Genomic DNA, 24,272 nt, shown 5'->3' with positions numbered 1-24,272 from the left:
ATGAAAAATATGGTTTTTGTGCTTATATTATTTTCACATACTTTTCCCTCTTCTTGAATAACTTAAAATTGCTTGGTTTAAAACTTTAGAGTTGTAGTTCTCAATGAGGATTGCAGCTGAGCCACGTTTAAAAAAAAATCTGGTTGAAAAATAAAGGAAGTTATATTTAAGGTCTGAAGCCTGCAAACTCATAAACATATAGATAATTCTAAGAGGATAGTTCACATGTGTAAAGCAAAGCCAGGCCACAAGTGTAGGCAGGATTAAGGCCAAAATTTGGAAAGATTTTAGCCTGTGATACAGAAAAACACTTAAAAGCTTAACTTCAAGCACGTGCTTAAATCCCACTGATTTCAGTGGCAGTGAGACAGATGCTCAGTTGCTTCCAGAACTGGGAATATTCATGCCTTAGCTGGTAAATATGTCATTATGTTTTTCTGCAATCTCCCCCAACAAAAAAGTGACAAAAAGTTTGTTTATTTTCTAAAATAAATTCACACAGAGGGAAAGTGAATGAGATATGACATGTTATACTTCTAGTGCAACTGGTGCTCGTTCTGATGTTCAGTTCCATCTGGCAATTGATTAATATGAATAATCAACGTTATTTAAGTCCATAAACCTATACCAGGGATTAAATGGCTGTACAAAGACTGAGGAAATAAAATTGAAGGAAATGAGAAGCTGCAGTGTTTTTGAGGCTAACATAAGCTTGAAAATATCATAAATCTCTATTGATCATGCTCGTACTGAACTCTTCACTGTATCTGATCACAAACATAAAAGAAAGCATCCTATAGCAGGAAAGTACTTGTCAGAACCGAGGCACAGAGAGAGGGGTGTGATTTGCCCAGCATCAGATAGGACGTCTGCGTGACTTCCTTCAGATGGCTGAATCTGGGTCTCCCAAGTTTGACATGTTAAGCACTAAGTTATCATACCTATCAAAGCAGAATGATTTTAGCAACCATCAAAATGCAGTGATTATGCAAATCATTGTACTCTGATTGGGTAATAAAAGCTATCAACCATTCAGAGTTAAGGGGTTTGCATACTGTATGATTATTGAGAAATAAAATCACAGTGATTATGCAAATCAGAGCCCCTTAGCCAATCAGATAGAAGGATGAAAGTGAGAAAAGATTGTACATTTATGCATCAATAACTATACAGTATCCCTGAGCTCCAGTTATTATTATTTTTGTTATTTGACTGCAGTAGTGCCCAGAGGCCCCAATCAATATAATATCAAATATAATTGTTTTATTTTCGATTCTGTTATGAATCTTGACATCTGCAGTCATTACATCTTGGATAAATGACAATTAGGATCCGAGCTGAGTTTTTTTCCATCTCCTGTTAGTGTAAACATTTAAGTCAACAAAACCCAGGGAAACAAGGAAGAAATATGCCATAAGCCATAAAATTAAATACAAAATAACACAACACTATTTATTAGGGGAAAGCCCTCTTTTCAAAGGGCTGTGCTGGTATGAATTAATTAATTCATGAACATTCCTGAAGGCATCTTTTCCTTGATCAGGTTAAATGCAACACCCAGGCCCATTCTTGTTTTCCTTGCACAGCCAAAATAGTTATGGAGTCCAGTAGGAAATCTGGGGGTGGAAAGGACAGCAGGACCGGTTTCCTGCTGCCTCTGTTGGGTTCCCCAGCAGCGGTTTCTCCAGACCAGGACTGAGAGTGAATGGCTTGTGTGTGTCTGCTGCCTCTGGAGGGGGCAGTTCCTGTGATGTTGGCACAAGCCTCAGGACAGTGAGGCCCTTCTAGATGAACAGGCAGGAGCTTCACAGGCTACAACCTACTTTGCCACAAGCTACAAATGGACTTGTGAAGGGTAGCAGTACTAAATAGAAAGGTTAGTCTCTACGGGTGAATTTACCTGTTACACTTAAACCCCACTAAATCTGTGGACCGTTTAAGTGCTTTCACTTGTCACTTGAGGGTTGGGGAGCAAGGGGGTGGCTAGGAGCCAGGACACCTGGGCTCTATCGCTGCTGGGAGAGTGTGGTGCTGGGAACGGTGCATCCTGGAAATGCTGGAGGATGACAACGTACTCATTTTTGTCTCCGTGGAGCTGACTGAAGACACCCTAAGACAAGCTAGGTAGCATGGCCCAGTTAACCCTTGCCTGAAATGGTATAACTTTGAGACTCTTGGTGGGCACTTTGCATGAATTAACGAGCTTTACCATGTGGATGCTTACATTTTAAGTGCCTTTTGTATGGTCTAAGTGGAGCATGTAACTTCACTGTAAAGTGCCATCCCGCCCTGCCTTCCGCCTCACTTCAGACTAACAGAATTGAGTGTCTGCTTCTCAGGGCTGGGAGTGGTTGGGGCGGGCAGTCCCAGGAGGGTGGTGGTGCTGGTGCAATCTCCCTTGTACCAAAGGGACTTGCCAGAAGCTTCAAAAGCACCCTGGGTGCTGCACAGCTCGGCTTCATCCTTGGGCTCTGTGCCCTGCTGAGTTAAGAGAGCTCAAGTGGGTGGGACCAGCCCTGCTCCTGTCACAGGCAGAGTGGAGCAGAGAGGCGTTTCCCTGAGACCCCTTCTTCCCAGTGTTGGACACCGCTGTGGGGTGACACAGTGACCAGGTTGCATGGGGCGAACCCCAAGCATCCTGCATGACTGAATGCAGGGGTGGAGAGGAGTGGAGCATGCTGCTCGCCCCCTGCTCACCCCTGCCATGGCCCAGTGCAGCTACCTCAATGACTGTGGTGTCTGGGGCAGTGTGTAGATGGCATAACAACATCTCTCTATGGTCTCACAGGCCTCCAGGGCCTATAACTGCTTTCACTACAGCTTTCTATTTCCTCCTATCCTGCGCAATCTCCTTCCACCTTGGCGCATCTTTGCCTGTACCTTCTAGATCAGTTTTGATGTTTTCTTCCCTTTGTCGCCTCGCTTTACCTTGAAGCCTGATACCCTTCAACTCAGGTTCCAACATCTACCCCTCATTCCTTCTCTCGCAATACGCCTGCCCATTTCGTTCTCTGCGCCCTTATCATGCTCAAGATATCGGCAGGTCTTTGGTGGAGATCCACAGGCCTGGTGTGCTGATCACCGGTTCTTTGGTGGAGATCCACAAGCCCGGCGTGGTGATCACTGGGTCATTGGTGGAGATCCATAAGCCCGGTGTGGTGATCACTGGGTCTTCGGTGGAGATCCACAAGCCCGGTGTGCTGATCAGTGGGTCTCTGGTGGGGATCCACAAGCCCAGTGTGGTGATCACTGGGTCTTTGGTGGAGATCCACAAGCCCAGTGTGGTAATCACTGGGTCATTGGTAGATATCCACAAGCCCGGTGTGGTGATCACTGGGTCTTTGGTGGAGATCCACAAGACCGGTGTGGTGATCACTGGGTCTTTGGTGGAGATCCACAAGACCGGTGTGGTGATCACTGGGTCTTTGGTGGAGATCCACAAGACCGGTGTGGTGATCACTGGGTCTTTGGTGGAGATCCACAAGACCGGTGTGGTGATCACTGGGTCTTTGGTGGAGATCCACAAGACCGGTGTGGTGATCACTGGGTCTTTGGTGGAGATCCACAAGACCGGTGTGGTGATCACTGGGTCTTTGGTGGAGATCCACAAGACCGGTGTGGTGATCACTGGGTCTTTGGTGGAGATCCACAAGACCGGTGTGGTGATCACTGGGTCTTTGGTGGAGATCCACAAGACCGGTGTGGTGATCACTGGGTCTTTGGTGGAGATCCACAAGCCCGGTGTGGTGATCACTGGGTCTTTGGCAGAGACCCACAAACCTGGTGTGGTGATCATTGGGTTTTTGGTGCAGATCCACAAGCCCGGTGTGGTGATCACTGGGCCTTTGGTAGGGATCCACAAGCCCATGTGATCACTGGGTCTTTGGTGGAGATCCACAAGACCGGTGTGGTGATCACTGGGTCTTTGGTGGAGATCCACAAGCCCGGTGTGGTGATCACTGGGTCTTTGGTGCAGATCCACAAGCCCGGTGTGCTGATCACTGGGTCTTTGGTGGAGATCAACAAGCCCAGTGTCGTGATCACTGGGTCTTTGGTAGGGATCCACAAGCCTGGTGTGGTGATCACTGGGTCTTTGGTGGAGATCCACAAGACCGGTGTGGTGATCACTGGGTCTTTGGTAGGGATCCACAAGCCTGATGCGGTGATCACTGGGTCTTTGGTGGAGATCCACAAGCCCGGTGTGGTGATCACTGGGTCTTTGGTGGAGATCCACAAGACCGGTGTGGTGATCACTGGGTCTTTGGTAGGGATCCACAAGCCTGGTGTGGTGATCACTGGGTCTTTGGTAGAGATCCACAAGACCGGTGTGGTGATCACTGGGTCTTTGGTGGAGATCCACAAGCCCGGTGTGGTGATCACCGGGTCTTTGGTGGAGATCCACAAGCCCGGTGCGGTGATCACTGGGGCTTTGGTGGAGATCCACAGGCCCGAAGTGGTGATCACCGGGTCTTTGATGGAGATCCACAAGCCCGGTGTGGTGATCACTGGGTCTTTGGTGGAGATGCACAAGCCCTGTGTGGTGATCACTGGGTCTTTGGTGGAGATCCACAAGCCCGGTGTGGTGATCACTGGGTCTTTGGTGGAGATCCACAAGCCCGGTGTGGTGATCACTGTGTCTTTGGTGGAGATCCACAAGCCCGGTGTGATGATCACTGGGTCTTTGGTGGAGATCCACGAGCCCGGTGTGGTGATCACCGGGTCTTTGGTGGAGATCCAGAAGCCCGGTGTGGTGATCACCGGGTCTTTGGTGGAGATCCACAAGCCCAGTGTGGTGATCACTGGGTTTAATAAAGGAACGAGCACAAGGATCACTGGTTTGATAAAGGAACAAGAACAAGCAGCATGCTACGTGTGGAGCACTGGGCAACCTCTGCCAGCCCTTGGTCTCTAGTTAAGGACCTGGCGCAGGGACCCTCTATTTGTGCCTGACCTCCTCAGTCTCCTGACGGCTGTCTATCTGGAGCATTTTATGGACACCACCAACACCTGCCTTTCTGTCAGATGAGGGAGACCCTGGTGGATGCCGACCTTGAGTACGCCAGGCAGCAGCCCCTTCGCTGCCTTCGAGAAGCTCTTGCTGAGGCTCTGGCTGCACTGCTCTACTTCCGGGGCCGCTGTGTTTCTGCACTTCCCATACGCAGCCCCACGTCCTGCCACCTCCATCTACCTGGCCGGGGAGGAGGGGACGCCCCGTGACTGCATCTTTCTGCACCTCATCTGCTCACATCTCTGGGCAGATTTTCACCAGGCAGCGTTGGCTAGCTCCTCAAACTCGCTCAAGGGCTCGCGGCTGCTGGCCGGCGTGCTCTCCTTGGTTCCCTGCCTTGGAGCAGACAACATGCCCCTTCGGCCCCTGCTCCCAGACTTTTACTGTCCCAAGGAATCAACTGTTACGCATTCAGTTTTCTTCTTAACTCGGTGGGGAGGGGGCTTGGAGGCTCACAGGTTTCTTAGTGGGCTTAGACCTTCGGTTCCCCCAGGGCAAAGCAAACAGGCCTTTGTCACGTCCGCTGCACTCGCGCGGTCCCTCTTCACGACCACTGCACGACCCTGCTAACACGACGCCCCAAGTCATGCCCGGGGACGTGGGGGCAGCGGTGGCCTCGGGCTTGTTGGGGCCCTGGGCAAGAGAGTCATTTGGGGCCCCTTCGAGGGTTACTTTTGATGGCCTATAAGCAAGTCGGACATTTTCGATTTCAAGTTCACTTTGCCCTATCTGTGAAACTGCGATGAAAGTATCTTAATGCAATATTGATAATACAAATATTCAGCGTCATTCGTTTTTATTCCTATGAAGTGCAGGGCCCTGGACGGTTACCCCGTTTGCCCTCCCCTCCCCGCGCCGCTGATGGGAGCAGCTGCAAGGCGGGCCCTGGAGGGAGTCTGCACCCCCACAGGCGGGTGCGTGTGTGTGTGTGTGTGTGTGTGTGTGTGTGCATGTGTGGGGGGGGTGTGAGGGGAAAGTGTTGTCTGAGGGGAAAGTGTATGAGGGGAAGAGTGCATGCATGTGTGTGAGGTGGAGTGTGTGTGTGAGGGAAGAGTGTTGTCTGAGGGGGAACTGTGTGTGCATGTGTGTGAGGTGGAGTGTGTGTGAGGGGGAAGTGTGTTTGTGTGCATACGTGTGAGGGGGAAGTGTGTGTGCATGTGAGGGGAGGAGCGTGCATGTGTGTGAGGCGAGAATGCTGTGCGAGGGGGAAGTGTGCGTGTGCGTGTGTGACGGGAGGAGTGTGCATGTGTGTGAAGGGGCAGTGTGAAGGGAAAGTGTGTGCGCGCATGTGTGGGGAAGTGTGAATACATGCATGCGTGTGTGTGTGCATGTGTGAGGGAAGAGTGTTGTGTGAGGGGGAAGTGCGTGCACGTCTGCACGCGAGGAGGGACGCGCGCGTGCCCGAAGGCGCATACGCGCAGAAGGGGGCGTGTACGCATGGGCGTGCCCGAGGGGAGCGCGCTGCCTGTGGGGGGAACGTGTGTGCGCGCGCACGTGCGGGTGACGGGATGACGCGTGCGGGAAGACGGGATGACGTTTCACACGTCATCGTCCGCTGTACGCGCTGCTGCAGGCCGCGCTGCTGTTCGTCAACGCCATGGCCGTGCTGCACGAGGAGCGCTTCCTCCGCAACGGTGAGCGGGGCCGGGGCCGGGGCCGGGGCCGGGGCCGGGCGGCGCGCGGGTGCTTAGTCATGGCCGGCCGCCGTCTGTGATGTGGAGGAGCTGTTCCCCCCAAATCGTCCGCGGTCTTCAGATGACGTCATGCAGCCTCCTTCAATCCCGCGCTGTCCCTTTGGGCGGCGGTGCTGGGTGTGCGCGTGTCCCCGGGCCTGCCTCACCCGGCGGCCGTGCAAAACCATCTTGCACCAGACTCCCTTTGCTCCGCTTTGCGGGCGAGCCGCGGCTTCAGACGGGGCCCCGCCGGCGCCGCGTTGCGTTTCCATCCCGTTTCTGTCGCTCCTCTCCTCGAGACTGTGCGCTGGGTGTCTCGCGTGAGAGTCCCGCATTGACCAGACCGCTCTCCTGCGGGCCGCGAGCCAGGCCTGTTGTCAGACAAGGTCGTTAAGAAAAATATTAAGTAATTACGGACCCAAAACTGATCCTTGAGGAAGTGTGCTAGTAACGCCTGCCTCTGGCCTGATCCTTACCCCTTCCTTCCTGCCGGTTGTCCTCTCCCCGTGAGCCAGCGCTCTGCCCACGTTGCAGTTACGTTAACCCCCATTTCCACTGTTATTTCACCGATGTTTCCCTGAAGTGCAGCAAGGAGATGTAGTCGATCTCATTATGGTGTAGAAAATAAGTTACCCCCTGAAGCTTTTAGATTATCCTACAGAATCTATGTACCGTGCTTGCACTTTTTATCTGGCTTTCCATTTTTCCTCATGTCTTTTCTTCAAATTTTGCTTTAACTATTCTTCCAGGGCTCTAGAAGCACTCCATACAAGTGTTGGGGTTTTTTAACGTGAATTTTGTAGCATGATGCATTTAGTATACAGGCAGTCCTCCGTTTAACGTTTCGAGTTGCAATGTTTTGCACTTACGTTTATAAATTGAGACCCTGTTTCGACTTTATGACCTCACGCTTGATCCGATTCAGTGCCACCCCGGCAAACAAGTTCACTGCGTCGCCCATCTCCCTGGAGAACGTCTGTCCAAACTTCCTTGGACGCTTCCTTTAAGAAAGACACAACTTCAGAAAAACCTGCAGCCAGGACTCCTGAGAAACCCTTCAAAAAGTCCAACCGAGAGCCCTTCAAAAAGTCCAGCAAAGTCGCCTCAAAGAAGTCCTTCCAAATCAATACGATTGCTGTTTACAATATAAATACATTAACGTAGCTATATTACTCATCTATAATTGATCGAGTACAAAATTTGGGGTGTTTTTGGTGAAAATAGGGTATCGGGCCTTGGTTTAGGAACCAGTTCCCCATAGTTTCTTATGAGAAAATGGTTCTGAGTTATAATGTTTCGACTTAAGATGCGGTTTTCAGGAACCAATTGTGTCGTAAGTCCAAGGACTGCCCGTATTTGGTCTCCACTTTCTCCTCCACTCCCAAGCCTTCGCCATGCATTTCTGCTATTGAGGAGACTCCCTGTATCTGGCAGTTCTCTGTACAGAAGGTTTTTAGGACTGATACAATCTTTTATTCTATTTAGTCATTTTCTTGCAGCAGTGCCCTTGTACATTTTGTATTTATAAGACGGAGTGTTTGTACTTTCCAACAATTCCTGACCGACCCTTGTTCTCCCTTCCATTCAGTTTTCCTTAGCTTGTGTTGCTTTTTGTAATTTGGTTTCTACTTTTATTATTTCCTGTCCCATTCTCTTGCTCCCTGCTCTCCACTTCCTTTCTCTACTTCTTTCTCACCTTTGCTGAGCTGAAACCTTAGGTCTCACTCTGGAAATTCAAGGTCAGGTAGGTGTATACTATGCTACTGAAAGAGCATCCAGGCTCTTAAAATACATCTAAAATAAGTAGACAGGATTTTGTTTGGGGTTGACATTTCCCTGTGATGGGTCAAACTGGGATTAGTGGCAATTAGATTGGTAGCATCCTGTCTCTGATCCTTCCCAACAGGACTTGGGAGGGCGCACAATCTGCTGGGGCTTTGGGCTCCATTGGGAACCGTATACAGGCTTTCTGAGGAGGTGGTGGATACTCAAAGACAAATCAGGCTTAGGAAGTGCTCTCTTGGATCGAGCAGTCATCCATCTGATCCACTAGTCGACTCTGACAGAGGATTGTCCCATATTCTCAAATCTTCTTATGTGTCCTCTTGTGGATAGCTAGTAATAACCAACCCCAACAGAGAAAAGTCCTCCTAGTCCCTTTCAGTTAGCATTTAGCATAGACATAATACAAAGTGTCATAGCCCATATAAACCAAAAATGCACAAAAAACCCCAAATCTTGTTCTTTCCATTGTGACTGGATATCCTCATCCCTTGAAAATCATCCTTTGAAGATAATAAATCCTGCTGGGATCTTGACCCCTAGTTTTGTGGCATTGGGTTCCAGAATTTCTGCTGTAATATATAAAATCTTTTATGTATAAATATGTTGCCTTAACAATTTTGTTGCTGGAAATAGCAAATCTGAGCATCTAGTTTACTTTGTCTTCCTGCTCCTGTTTTACATACCTCAACAAGGTCTCCTTTTATTGCTCTCTTCTCCAAACTAGAGAAACCCTTTCAATCTTTATTCAGATGGAAGTGTGTTATACCTTAGTCACTTGCATTGTGTGTCCTGGATCGCTCTTATTTCTGCTTCATCTCTGCAGGGACAGAGTGACCTGAACCAAAAACAGGATTCCCGATTGGAGCACACCACTGATTAATGTAACAGCATTATCATAGTTTTCCTATTGCCTTCTTTATACATCTTGATACCTTGTTTGCTTTTAAAATAATGCTGCACATTGAAAGTCTTTTATTGAGCTCCTGTGAATTATACATAAGTCTTTCCTGAGTGGCTACCTAGTGATTTAGAGTCCAGCAATATGTATGAGCAGGTCTAATTATTCCTTCCAGTGGGCATTGTCTTGCATTTAGCAACTCTAAATTTAATTTGATATCATGTTGGCCATTCATTTAACATTATTGGATCCTTTTGTGGTTCCTTGTGGACTTCCTGTTTCATCTTGACTAATGTGATTCTGTCCTTTGCAAATTTGGCTATCTCTTTGTTCATTCTTAATATATATTTTAACTATCAAGTAAGAAGGTTCTTTTTCTAGAACAGGAAAGTCGCTTAGGACTGGTCCATGAGCCCAACAGTGTGGGGCCAGTCCTGCAGGCTGGATCGGGCCCACAATCCCTGGCTCCTTTGGGGCATACCAGATCCAGTGCCCATGGCACTTGTTCCAGCTGGTCCAGGATTGCGGTTTATGTGGTTCCCACCATGGCTGGATCAGGATGTCAGTGACATGTGTTGCTTGGTCCAGCTGATGTGGGGCAGATGCTGCATGCAGCGTGGCTCCCAGACTGGCTGGAGTGGAAGCTGGATCCGGCATGCAGGCAGATCCTGGACTGGCCCAGTGCAGGGCTAGCACCAGGGGTTGGGTGTGTGGCTCTGTGGACCAGATCTTTGACACCCCAGGTCTAGAAGTTTGGGGCACTGTTATTCCTACTTTCTATTTTATCTACTTTATTTACTACTTTACCTCCTAGTTGGTGATAGAATTTTATCTGTCACTTCAAATCTACTTTGTTTCTAAAATATCCTCGTGGGTGGGTGAGACTTTGTCGAAAGGGTTTATTTTTTGCTTTGTTTTGCATTTCAGGTGAATTGTCCATCAGATCTATCCAAGGATTTGTAGAAACCTAAATAGCCATAGTTTGCCTTTTCAGAAACATGCTCACTTGCAGTTGTTTCCACTAACTGTTTCAAGCGGTTTACCTGCCTTTGAAATAAGGCTTGCTGGTATGTCATTTGGCTGTAATACTGGCAAAAATGAATCTTATGCGAGTGAGATCACCTAGTAATATTGCCAGTAACAGCGAGTAACCACATTAAAAAATCACCCAACCTTCTTTGTGTTATACAGTTGGCTGGGGAACAGATCAGGGGATTGGAGGATTCGGAGAAGAGCCAGGAATTAAAGCACAGTTGATGAACCTTATTCGATCTGTACGAACAGTTATGAGAGGTAAAGTGAAGATGCATTTTTGTTGAGATGCTTATTGTTGGCTACATTCTTTCCCCTTCATTTAATGAAATTGTTTGTTCATATAACGAAACTGTCCCAGCACCTGCATTTGAAACGTTGCCCCTTTAATGAAGGCTTTCCTTCCCCAGATGGGGAAATCATTTCTGCTCAGTTATTTTCACCCAGCTCTTTCCCATTGACTCCTTAGGCCACTTGGTACAAAATGTGTGCATCATCTTCCTGTTGTGCTCTAAGAAGATGGTGTGAGGCACAGCTCTCTGCTACCCAGTTGCTATACCCGCAGCTTCATGTGGAAAAAATCCCCCTGGCCACCTCTATCATACATGCTTATAGTCCTGGGTCAGGGTGTGTAATCCTGCTGTTGCCCTATTATGCTACTTGCTTATCATGGCCTAAACGTTTTTTTTCTCTCTGGCTCTTACCCTCTCCCTAAGATTTCTGCTTTGGAAAATGGGAGAGAGATGAGTAATGAAAGGGACTCAGTGGGTGAGTCACAAAAGCACAGGTTTTTAGTCGTCTAGAAAAGAACCTCCCTCCGTGTCAAAAGTGTATTGGTCAGGCAAGCTGGCATTGGTCGTTGGGCTCTTGGAAAGGGAACGGCTGCCGAATTCTGGATTAGAAAAGGGGTACTTGCTTGGGAGACGAGAAAGAAGCCTTTATGCCTAGGGCCCAAAATGTTTGTAAGCCAGTTGTTATGGAAGCTTTCTTTCCTATGGTCATACAAGAATTATGATTTATAGAATTCAACACTGACCTGCCTTTAAATTATTTCAAGTGTCGTAAGTCAGTTGTGTGTGAATTATTGGATGGTGAGAGAAACTACAAGAATTCCTGATCGACTTAGTGGCACGCAGTGTGTGGACAGCTCAGCATGTGTTAGTACAGAAATGGGTTTGTATCCACTTCATGTTGGTGGTGGTGAAAGGTTGTAACTGTTCTGACTGTTTGGCAGTGTACCGTCTAAAGGTCTGGCGTGTGTCACAGTAGGTATACTGTGCTGTCCACGTCACAAAATCTTCACTACAACCCATATGAATTTACAGCTTTCCAGGGAATACAAGGCATGTCCTCAGAAGACCAGAGAGAGAAATGGCCATGGAGAGAGTTCAACCTCATCTGTAGAAGAGCTTTCTCATGGTTAGGTGTGAGATACCAGGGAGGAAATAGCAGCATTAGGAATTTCTGCTGTTGTTTTCTGTTCTCCCTCCTGGACAATCCCCCCTCTCCCTCTTTCCCCAAATTCTGAATGTGCATATACCATTTAAATATTTTAAAAAATCAGTTGATTATATTTTTCCCCATTAGTCTCCCAGCATAATAATCTGTCATGAATTTTTGGGGGGTGAGCTATTGGGATGCAAAGGTTACTTTGTGGTACCTTCTTGTGTTTTTATTTTCTTCTGTTTCTGTAATTGTTCCTTTTGGATGTTGCCCCGATCTTTCTTTGGAAAGGGTGGCACCTGAATCTAATAAATAAATGTCTCTGTGTGCAGCCTAAAGGAGTATTTCCATAAAGATTTTGTATTTCCTTTGCAGTGCCATTAATAGCAGTGAACTCCATCACAATTGTATTGCTCTTACTATTTGGCTGAAGATGACTGGTTGAAAACAAACCCTTTGGACATCCAAAACGGAGAGACCACCACCCACGACTGCTTCGGGATAATTGGGATCCGCCACGGTTTAGCTGTCAAACTTGGCATTCAGCTTAATAAAGACACTCTTTGTATTTATCTTCTTTCTAAATGTTCACTCACCGTTTCATTACACAAGATAACGGGATCAATGCAACAGTGCTGTATATGCATTGGACTGCAACACGTTTTAGCGCTGACTGTTAATAGCGCCAACTGTTACAGTATGTGTTGTAACATATTGTAATGATTGTTAAAAGGGTGCAGTTTTTTTTAAATGTCTTGTTACTCAGGGATGAATGCACTTCCAGTACACGCTAGGATTTCAGACATAAGCGAATTGTAATGTTTTTGTTCTCTTAGTTATTACCACAGTATTATTATATAGACACTTCATTTGGTTCTTAAGATGTGTTGCAAATTATTGATGAGACATTTGTTTGGGGAGAGTGAATTTACGTGGGTAAGATCCTGGCTCAGTTGAAGTCAAAGGCAAAAATTCCTCTGACTTCACTGGGGCCAGGATATTGTTTGGTAGCATTTGATATTTTCTCAGACTAATGACATTTAAAGCTAACAGCAAAGTATTTTGAAAATAAGTGCAATAGTGTGTAAAAGCTACGAGGGCTGTTCTCCGGTGAGGAAACCTAGTTATTGAGTGTTAAAATATAGATTAGGAAGTGAAGTGCCGGTCATTGTTCTGTCAAGACATTTTCCTTGCTAAACACCTTTGTAATAAGGTAGTATGTTAGAAATGCTGAACTGTTTGTATTCTAAGCTGTTTTGAGTAATACTGGAGGAAAATACTGCACCCTTTTTTCAAATGCAATTTAGTTTTAAAAAAAAACCCATGCAAAACTAGCAGTGAATCTTCAGACTCTATTACTCCTTCCTTATCGCTCCTTTCCACTTTAAATAACTGTCTTATTCAAAGTGAAACTGTGGTTTAAACGTTTCTGAGTCCTTTGTCAGGCAAAAGTGCTATTATTTTGATAACGGTTTTCCTTGAATCAAGACAGCAGGATCATATCCAATGTTACATAGTGAGTTTGATTTTGTGAAGCCTGATCCATGCACCTATTTTCAGAGTAGCTAGGCTTCTATTGTTCCTCTTTGCTAGTGTGACCCAAATTCTTTTTGCCTATGTTTAAAGCCAGGAGGAAAAGAGGAAAACTAGTGAAACCTTGTAGTTGATACGGTTTTAGAACAGTTTGCTTTTACTTTATCATCCCCTTTTGATGTCACTGCCTTGAGCTAAAATAATTTTTTATATGAGGGTAAACCTGTAAAACGTGAACAAGTTCTGTGATGCTCACCTGCAGTATTTTACAGAAGCGGAGTTTACCCAGGAGAACTCTTTTTGTTTTTTAGGGAACGTTTGTAAATAAATGTGTATTTCTTAAGTTAATTGCTTTCTCTCTCTTTCTCGTAACTTGATCTACATGCAGTGGAAATATCTCCAGCCACACCTTTAGTTAGTTTCAGATATTGAGAAGCTTGTTTCTGTTGTGATTCATAATGCATTTGCTGATGCCACTGCTGAAGTACAGCTTCCTTTCTGTTGGAGGGCAGTAAAAAGTCTGTCCAGGGACAGCAGTAGTATAACCTGCTATAACCTTGAAAATTTTACTGAGTAAGAAAGGTATCATTTTTAAAGAAATCAGATGAGACCTGTTAAATACACACTTGGTAATGATTTTTCTTCTTTTTATTATAAAAAAGTAATCCTATATATAAGGATCTTCCTTCATCAGTGTGATTTGGATCATACTTGTGTGAAACAGATAAGGCTATGGGCCATGACAGTGTAAGTTTCCCCACACAGCACTGCTACCTTGTCAACCTTGAAATAAAAACGCTTATAAAAATGTGGTGTTTTCACATGCATGTTAATGACATTATTTGGGCTTAACAAAATGTGGTGGGAAAAAATGTCCTTTTCAGTTTAGGAATGTTATTATAGATCAGATTTGGGCTCTACACAGGTCTGAAGTACTTTTCACCCTCTTATTGATTCAGACTGTTGCAAGAGCCCATTTCTATTTTAACCCCCCCCCCCAAAAAAAACAAAAAAACCCCTAAAGGACACAATTGCAAACAAAGGAAACCAAAAACTCATCTCCCTTCAAAATTCATGAGGCTGCATACTTAACGGTTTCCATTAAGTCAGTCAACTTTAACTTCAAAGTAACTGATTTGAGCTTCGATCCACAAAAGCTTGTGCTCTCTATGTATCTTAGTGAGTCTGTAAAGGTGCATGTCTACCCTGCCTTCTGACAGACTTCAGACTAACATGACTTAACTACCTCTCTCTGATGAGATATGTAGTGGAGATAAAGGAAGAGCATCTGCTGCTACAGTCTAGTGAAGGTCACCCCTGTTATGAGCTAGATTTTGTGCTAACAAGTCAATGAAAAGACTCCTGTTGGCTTTAGGTAGTGTTTGATCTGACCTTTTGAGCTTGATCTTCTTTTTCTCCTCTTTCAGCACATTTTCTGATTAGGAAATTGATCTTAAAATCCCATGTCTCTTATCCCAGAGAACAAGGATTTTTCCCCCTGTAAATTCCCTGTTTTAAGTGTGCAAAGTTCAGGGCTGAAATTTATTAATAGTACACCAGTTCCTCAGGTTAGAGCCTTTTGGGGATGGAAGAAAAAAGGTAGACAGCATGCTGGAAAGGAAGGCAGAGAAACTAATTAGTGTTACTGGTGTGCTTGGAGTGCATTATGAATAGAGAAGGGGTGTCAGGGTATTGGAAAATGTAAGAGTTATGGAGATAGAGACATGGAAAGGATCCAAAAGACCTGGGGGAGTTGAGAGCTGTGTGTAAGGAGCCCAAGTGAGAAAAGCAGGGGAGTGATAAGAGTGCAATTATATACTGTCTACATGGACTTGAGCATCTCAGCTAGCATATCTACTGAAGCAAGGAGTACCTGCTACATATCTTAATAAGCTGATCATTCAAAAAAAATCTGGAGTCCAATACATAAAGCATTGAGGATTTAAGGTTGACTCTGCTTCAGGAGAGTTCAGGTAGTCCTGAAAAAGAACATGTAAAGTTTCTTTACAGAAAGTATTCTAGTTTAGAAACACCTTCCCATGCTGGACATTCTTGTTTAAAATTTGCAAAGATCTATGCAGCGGTCAAAATAACAGTAGGCGCTAATAAAATCATATAGCTCAGGTTTCAGTTACTTTCCAGTAATTTGTTTTAATCTTGGCACGGTGGTTTCTTTCAAATTGCAGAGGGCAGATTTAAGATCAAGTAGGTGAGGGAAGTGACATGGCATTCCAAATGGAAGGCTTTCTCTCCAGGACTCTCATTTCCTTGGAGAAAACCAGCACATGTTGAGGCTACAACTCTATTGTCCTGACCATGGTTATGAGCACTGTTGCCTTCTATGGCTGGATGAAGACAAAAAAATAGGTCTTCCTACTAGAGATGAGTAACTAGAAAATCTTTTTCTTGACACTTGTATTTGGAGCCTCAGGAACTTATTTAGTTCTATCATCCTACCCCAAAGAGAGAATAAGTCTAGCGATTGGAGTACTTGCAAAACCCCATGGTTTAAGACCCAGCTTTCCTGCAGACTCGCTCTGTGACCTTGAGCAAGAACATTTAGGGCCAGATTGAAAACAGGTTTAAAGTGCTTGAAGAGGGTCTTCACTGAGATGTGGGCATTTAAATCCAAAATTGTCACCCCCAAAACCCCTGTTCAGGCCCCACTTAGCCCTGGTGTTGCCTAATCTCCAAGGCCTTTTTCCCTGTTGACCTTAAAGTTGCCTAAGTGCCTGAAGTTCTCCTGCCTTGAAACACCTCAGGCTTGACACAGTTGAGCAGGAGAGTAATTAGCTCATACTTAAGCCTCATCAGTAAATGAAAACTTAACAGGGTGGCAATAGAGGTCGCCTAAAATCTCATTTGTACTGAGACACAAATACACAATATACACAAATGCTGAACAAATGGACATTGCTAACCCTTGTTGCACCACATGAACGGAAAATCAGCGGTGCACTGAAAGGTGATAATAGATTCTGCTGCTTTACAGCAGCAGATGCCTATTGCCTCTGTGGTGCTTCCCCTGGTCAGCTAGACCCAGGCCCTGGGTCTGCCTGAACAGGGGGAGCAAGGAGATCAAGGGCAGGAGAAGAGGCAACATGTGTTTTGCCCGGTGCCACTGACCAGCTATGCCACAGCACATCACGGCACAGCTCATCCACTTCATTCAGTGACATTTACTTCTAGTCTTAAGTGCTCCTAATTTGAAGTCCCTGGAGGGGCTAGATCTAATAACATGCTATAGCAACACGGAACATGCATATACTGAATTGGGCCCCTAATAAAATATAATGGTGGCTGCTACTACAAGGATTGTGACTCCCTGCAGTAGCCTAGTGATTGCAGGCCTCAAGGAGGATGCAGAAGCCCCAGCTTCAAAATCCTCTGACAATTGAGGGGATTCAAACCCACAGGTCCCTACCTCAATTTCCCATTTGCCTGTAAGGGAGAGATTGCTGTAAACCACCTGAGCTTTTGTTGGGAAGGGCAGCACGTGTCTAATATAAGAAATAACACTAGCATTTCCCCACCTCACAGAGCTGTTTTGAAGATAAATACATTAGAAGAACATATAGTACCCAAACACTATTGGAATGAGTGCCAAACAATATGTAAAAAGATTTAGTAGACTGGCACAGATACAGAATGACTGAGTAAATGTATTAACATGTCTTGTCCTGTTCTCCACTGAAACTGAGAGGATAGCGAGCTTTTTTTAACACTCGCTCATCCTTAGGACCCTGTTAAGTGAAACATGACAGTTTGCAAATACTGAGGAAAGCAAGTCCCACCTCCATTCTGAAATGTCACTGAATAGCCGGGTCGTAAGGAAGGTTTCCTGTTTTCACCACCTGAGCAGCAACATAAAGTTCTCTCTTCAACTCCATAATGTCTGACACCAGCAATCTGAATAGTTCATTGGATATTTAGGAAACAATGGAAATTTACTTCAGAATTACTCAAGCTTTCCCTGAGAGTTGTAGAATCATACAGAAGTAGGGCTGGAAGGGACCTCCATAGGTCATTTAGTCCCACCCCATGCATGAGGCAGGATCATCCCCATCTAAACCATCTTGTACAAATCCATAATCTAACCTCTTAGCAAAACTACGGTCAACTCTGCCACGACACAAGACGTAACACTCTAACCTGCTGCAGGGGGACCACGGCAGCCAACGTCTTGCCCTCCCCCACCCTACAGAGGAAGGCAAACCTCCCCCAAATCCATACCAACCTCTGGAGCCCAAAACAGCACACACCACTGCAGATGAGGCCTAACCAGTGCCAAGCAGAGAGGCACTATCACCTCCCAGGTCTTGCAGCTCGTGCGTCTTTCCCAAAACTGCATTTGCCCTTCGTGCAGCTGCATCACACTGCAGGCTCCTGCTGAGTCTGCAACCTGCCAAGACTCCCAGCTCCTTCTCCGTAGTGCTGCCATCCAGCCAGGTAGCACCCGCCTGTAGCGCAGACACAGAACAGGCTACCGTGGTCAATTCTGCCGTGCCCTGGGGGTGCTTACACTATTGACGGGCCTGCAGCCTGACGTGGGCCAGCCCCCAAATCCCGTCAATGCTCCTTTCAGGGTGGGGATGTCACAGTTGACAAGTGAGACCAGGACACGGCACCAGACCACCTGGGTTTAATTTCATGCGATAAAGCCATGATGCCATGGCGCATACATGAAGCATCCATGAAATGTGTATGAAGCATGCACATGAAGCATCCATGAAGCGTGTATGAAGTGTGCATGGAGCATACATAAAATGTGCATGAAGCGTGTACCGAAAGCATGCATAAAGTGTGTACATGATGCATGCATGAAGCATGTACTTGAAGCATACATGAAATGCACATGATGCATACATGAAGCATGTATGATGTGTACACGATGCATGCATGAAGCTTGCATGAAGCATGCACATGAAGCCTACGAGGCACATATGTAGCATGTAGAGGAAATGTGTATAAAGTGTGTATTTGAAGCATGTACATGAAGTGTGCACAATCCCACGGGCAGTGGCAGTGGCCGGGAGAGCGGAGCTCCCTACACAGCCCGGCCCTGCTAGCACCTGCATAGAGCGGAGCTCCCTACACAGCCCGGCCCTGCCAGCACCTGCCCTGGCTCCTGCCGCAAAGCATGCTGGGAGCTGCCCGTTGAGCCCCGGGCCCGTTCGCACAGCTCTGCGCAGGCGCGTGCCTCTGTGGGCCCTGCACGTGCCCTGGACTCAGGGCTGGCCGTAGAAGTGCCTGTCTGCAAATACCAGCCCCTTCCCCGGAGCTGCACCATGCGGGAGCCAGACGCCTGCAGCTGGGGAACAGCAGCTTTCCTAATGTTTATTCCTTGCGGAGAGAAAAAAAAACAGGCGCCTGAAGGGGCAACTCATAAAGCCGCCGAGGACCCCGCACTGGGAGGGAGGGGGTGCAGCGTGCTCGCCCCGCCCCTTGTCCGCCGGGGGTTGACTGGAGCCAGGTGAGTCGGGTTGGTTGGAGGTGCCCTGAGAAGCCGCCCCCCTCTCCCGAGAATGGACCTGCCCAAACCCCCTCGCTTTCACTGAGTGGATCGTACCATGTGTGGGATAATGGGGGGGACAGGGGAACCATCAAGGTCAATGTCTCGCTGCCCGCCTTCAGCGGAGTAGAGCGGTCCGGGGCCCCATAGGCTGGCTGGCCAGAGGACGATACCATCTCCGTGGCGGGGGGGGGAGGGGACGGGGACAGCCCCCCGTTCAGTGTTTGATGTGTGGAGGACCGAGGGGTGTGGCGCTCCTTGGCCCCGCCCCTGGGCGGAGCCTGCCGGTGTGGGGGAGGGGGACGTCCCACAATGCTGTGCGGCATCACCACGGGCATGCTCACGTGGCAATGTGACTTGTGGAAGGGATGTGTCCCACAGTGCTGTGCGGCATCACCAAGGGTGGCAGCATGACTTGTGGAGGGGACGTATCCCACAATGCCTTGCAGCATCACCAAGGGCACGCTCAGGCGGCAGCATGACCTGCGGAGGGGACAGTTCCCACAATGCTGTGCGGTATTGCAAAGGGCATACCCGTGGCAGTGCAACCTGTGGAGGGGACGGTTCCCACAGTGCCGTGTGGCATTGCCATAGCAATGTGGCCTGTGGAGGGGACGGTTCCCACAATGCTGTGCGGTATTGCCATGGACATGCTGATATTGCCAGGTGGCTGGTGGAGGGGACGCCCCGAAGTGCGGTGCAGTGCTGTGCTGCGCTGCCATGGGTGCGCTCTTTACACGGGCGCTCGGTGGTGGCGTGGCCTGTGCCCGTGCCATTAGCAGACTTTGTGGTGCCACTGAAAGTGCTCCCATGCGGCAGTGATCAACCGTGCTCTTCTTCAGGCCCAAGACTGCACGCGGTGTATCTGCCCAGTGCCTGGCACGGTGTAGCACGATGCTTGGTTGGTGCATAGCAGATGCTGTAGCAAAACTAGAGTCCTGCATTACAGCAAGGTGAAATTGTCCCACCATGGACAGCAGAGCAAGGTATTTCCTAATGTCAGGCAGAAGGCTCACGCCCTGCAGCTTGCAAGCTTATTTCCTTCCCAAAACTCACCCACCGTTTTTCCCGTTTTTCCCCATCTGTTGCAACTGTGACATTGTTGTCCGTGCAAGGTAAGTTCATGACCTCCGCGCTCCCTTCTGATCGAACAAAAGAAAGGCCAAGCCCGGGTGAGAGACATAAATACAGTTGTAAAAGACCGAATCACGCAATGTTTAATCGTGATATAGAATCATAACTAGCACAAGATACATTTGTGCCAGAGTGCAGGGTCTTGTGTGGGGATATCGTATTTCCAGAGGGACGGGAAGTGAGACTTCAGTAACTGGATGCTGATGAAAATTGCAGAATATTCATAAATTGTTCCAGTATTTCTTTTTGATGGTTTTACTATTACGTAGAAAGAACTTGAACTCCTGGAATAGCTAAGCGCTGGAACAGGCTTCCTAGAGAGGTGAAAACTCCAGTCTTGGAAGTCTTTAAGAGCAGGTTAGACGAGCACGTGGCTGGGATGGGTTAGACAGGGATAATCCTGCCTGGAGCAGGGGATTGGACTAATCATCCCTTGTGATCCCTTCCAGCCCTATTTTTCTATGATTTTGTGATTCTTTTATGACTGAAGTATGAAACCAAGTGTTCCCTAAACTGAGTGACTTAGGGCAATAAACTAACTCATTCAGAAATGTATAAGCTTTCATAAGCAACAGCCTACTTTGTCAGATGTTATGAACAGGACAAAAGCCATCAAGTAAGGATCATCCTTTAAATTAAATTAAATTAAAAGGTGTTTGGGGTTTTTTGCAGTGGTCACCCTAGTACAAAGAATTTAACCATTTTTTTCATTTATAATACTAAGCTGTACACTTCAGTGTGTGATCCCTTGTGTGACCATTATTGAGAAGTGGGGGAGTGGAGGAGAACAGTGCATCTTTACTAATATATTGATGCACAATATGGACTATTAGCTGGCCAACAAAGGATGGTCACCCCAAAATGATAGTCCTAATGTGTTAGAGCTGCAGATTGAGTTGAGTGAGGGGTGCTACCAAAAAATTGCAGCTGCTCATAAAGTTTTCATAGCTATTTTTTACTGCTGGCTGAAATGAGAATGTGCACTAATGTAATCCTGTCCACCTCTCTGAGCTTAGAGGCAGTGGTAAAATGCTTTAGTTGCACTTACTGAATATACTATTTCTATGTTTTCAGGTGCTTGGCGTTAGCAGGTGATATAAGTGCTGATACCATCTCTAACATGGGATGGAAAGGATGGCCTTATGTCTAATGGCACAGGAGCCTTTCAGGGCTCTAAAACATCTCTCAGTCTTGTGACAGGCATCAAGACCAAAATACTTCTCTGTTTATGGGCTTCACGACTGCAGATGGAAGAGCAGACAGTCATCTTGCGGGGGTCACCTGACCCCCAGTTATCTTTCCTGCTTGGTGCAGGGGGCTATTCTCCAGTCCAAAACCATAAACCACTTGCTGCACATGTACATGAACACTCACACTTGGATTTCAAAGTCCTGTAGGACTGATTAGATTTTGAATTTTATTTTCACATCAATTGGATTTTAGTTAGGCTGCATTAGAAGGGGGACTATGTGTAACCAAATTCTCTGCTATGGGAGAAGACTGTTGCCTGGGCCCAGCCTGAAGAAATGGGCTGCATCCATGGGGTCACCTGAGACGTGGGGTGAGAGGGTTAGGAGTTTCACTCACTAGGTGGTGGAGCAGTATGAGAGCCCCTCTATCAGCCCCTGTCCCAGTATGTATGGGTGCTATGAAGACATGAGGTTTGGCCAGAAGATCCCATATGCTCACAGATCTATTTGTCCTGCTTTTTTGTCTCCCTTACTCCTGGCGTCAGGACTGAAGAGCCTCCAGGAAGTCAATTTTATGACAGAAGGGTTATGTGGAGTCATGCTGATTCCACTGCATTCAGCCTTTTCCGAGGCTGGAGGTTTTGACCTTGGGAAGATGTCTTGAGAACCTAATGGCTTCTTTTATAGTGAAATTGCCCAAGAGCCTTAAGTATTTCTGCTGGGTGCAGCTATCAGCTATTTATAACTGATGTTTAGCCTTGGTTTAGTACCAGACACACTGCAAGATAAGTTGATTTCTTTTTTGATATCAGCTACTGCTATGTATTACTAAAATTGGGCAGATCATAAAATTGTTTGTGGAATATGCCTTGTACCTTAGATATCAGGTTTATGGTTTATCTGCACTGATAAAAAAAAAGATTTGATAAAAGATTGAAATTTGCTGGGGCATGTCCCAGTCATGCTTGGTACCAGGCAAAATTTCAAAAGTATACACTTACTTATTCACTGTCTGTGACTGTGAGCAAAGCAGCTTGACACCACCTGCTGATTAATGTCTCAGGATGACTGGCTGTATAGTTCTGATGGGCTGGTAAATTGGGGAGAAAAAGAAAGGGTCCTGTTGGATAACAGTGAGCAAGTAGTTCTGCACGTTGATGCAAGGAGCAGGATGCGTGGTTTGTAAAGAGAAATAAATTCCAGTTACATCAGCAAGCGGGGCTGGTTTCTAGACCTTCAGGTGTCCAAAGTGACTTACACCTGGGCCTGAACAACAGGACCCTTGTGCTTTTCCTCAACCCGTCTATGTAGCTTTTGATGGCAACTTTCCGTTTTGAACTGAGTATTCGGCACAGAAATCTGTTGTGCCTTCAGAATGAGGGTCAAATCCTCTAGTGAAGGGGTCAGCAACCTGTGGCTGAAAGGCCATATCCAGCCCACTAAGCAATTTCATCCAGCCTGCAAAGCCCAGCAATTGGCAGCAGGAAGAAGTGGTGGTGGGCAGGTTAGAAGCGTGGTCCATCTCAGACACTGCTGTGGTTTTTGTCCAACCACTCCAAAAAACGGTTACGGACCCCCACTCTAGCCTGTTGAGCATGCGCAGATCTTACTGTTCATCTTAGCACATTGCTCGGCCAAGGTACGAACTGTGTCCGCTCTAGGGTGGCCACTGATGCATCCCCAGTGTACAGGGCATCCCCTTGGCGAGGGGCAGGACCACTGGCCCCCTTGGCCAATCAGTGATGAAGGGTGGGGGGGGGATCATCACCTCAGCCAATCAGCAGCAAGAAGTGGGGCCACTGGGCCCCTTTGCCAGTCAGCGGCAAGGGGTGGGGCCACCACAAAAAGCTCTTGCATGGCCCAGAATCCTGCTCCTCCTGGCTTTGCACCACCCTACCTCTAGGCACAGCCAATAGAATTGTGAGGACAAATGATTGACATGTATTTCCACCAATGAACTGAGAAACAGGATTTTTTGCAGTCCGTTTTTCATTTAAAAACAGGATGGTCTGGTATAAAACAAGACCAGCGGTCACCTTAGTCTGCTCTCTCAGGCTCCAGCCCTGCTGGTCTTGGCTCTGCAAGTTGCCCTGGGAATGAGGTGACATGGGTTTTGTTGCTGGCTCTGTCACTGGCTATGTGATCTTAGACAAATCCCTTAACCAATCTGTGCCTGTTTTTCCTTCCCACTTTTGTAAAGCATTTGGGACTCTAGAGCTCCAAGTGCTCCATCACCCCTTCATCCTATTTATTTTCACTTGAGTGGAGTTACTGAAGTCAGTGACACTTCGGAAATGAGCAATGTGAGACCCCCAACCAACAATACCATACCCAGAAATCCCTTTCCCTGTGGTCTCAGTTGTTCACAGAATATTTAGACGCACTCGGGTAGAAACACTTAAAAAACAAATATCACCTGATTTCCATATATAGAGTCTATGAGAAAATACCACCCTATCAATTATGCATTTTTTTAACACTGCCTTTTATTTCCCTGTCTAAAGGGGCCCATTTCATGTTGCGAGTAATGTTCTGAGTAATACCGCGGTTGGCACGAATGAGACGCTTAACTGAGTTCCTCACTTTTATTGTCCATTGTCTTCTAATCAGTTTTTTTTTGCTTGTTTTTATTTTTGGGTTGGGGGGAAGGATGGCAGCTCGGCGTGTGCTGAAAGCCGTCTTGGTGGATCTCAGTGGCACACTTCACATTGAAGACTCGGCTGTGCCGGGTGCACAGGAAGCTCTTAAAAGGCAAGTGACACCCCCCTTCCTAGTTCCTCCCTTAGACAAAGACAAGTCTATGTGCTGTTTTTACAGAGAGAGCTTGAGAGCTGAATGGGCATCCTGAAGATATAAAACGTAAGCGAACGTACATATGTGGCTGTTTTCCTCTTTCATTTATGCTGCTCTGACTCCATGCTAACTTCACTAAAGCTACTGGAGTTTCAGTAGTATAAGTTGGGAGTGACTGGGAGGAGTTTGATCCATTGGGAACTGTAGTTTATAGGAGGACTCATCTAATTTAGCCTTTCAGCTTATTTTTTTTCATTTTGTTTCACTCTTT

At 46.8% G+C, this 24,272-nt stretch overlaps 1 protein-coding gene across 5 annotated transcripts in view; it reads left to right on the top strand.

The window, feature by feature from the left end:
• Window positions 1-18,787: 18,787 nt before the first annotated feature.
• The window catches only part of HDHD2 (haloacid dehalogenase like hydrolase domain containing 2), a 21,369-nt gene continuing 15,884 nt past the window's right edge, over window positions 18,788-24,272 (top strand). For 3 of the 5 annotated variants that reach the window (XR_003092370.1, XR_003092369.1, XM_025195516.1), the window contains exons 1-2: window positions 19,694-19,870; window positions 23,858-23,959. Coding sequence is in view for 3 of the 5 variants with exons in the window: in XM_025195516.1 (XP_025051301.1) it covers window positions 19,854-19,870; window positions 23,858-23,959 (119 nt within the window). In the remaining 2 variants the exon portion in view is untranslated. Of the gene's footprint in view, window positions 18,846-19,693; window positions 19,871-21,092; window positions 21,110-23,857; window positions 23,960-24,272 lie in introns of those variants that run through there. The other 2 variants (XM_025195517.1, XM_014527472.2) reach the window with 2 other exon arrangements.

This window comes from Alligator sinensis, unplaced genomic scaffold (genome assembly GCF_000455745.1).
Source record: "Alligator sinensis unplaced genomic scaffold, ASM45574v1 scaffold1376_1, whole genome shotgun sequence".
NCBI lineage: Eukaryota > Metazoa > Chordata > Crocodylia > Alligatoridae > Alligator > Alligator sinensis.
This window is presented reverse-complemented; position numbering and strand designations above follow the sequence as displayed.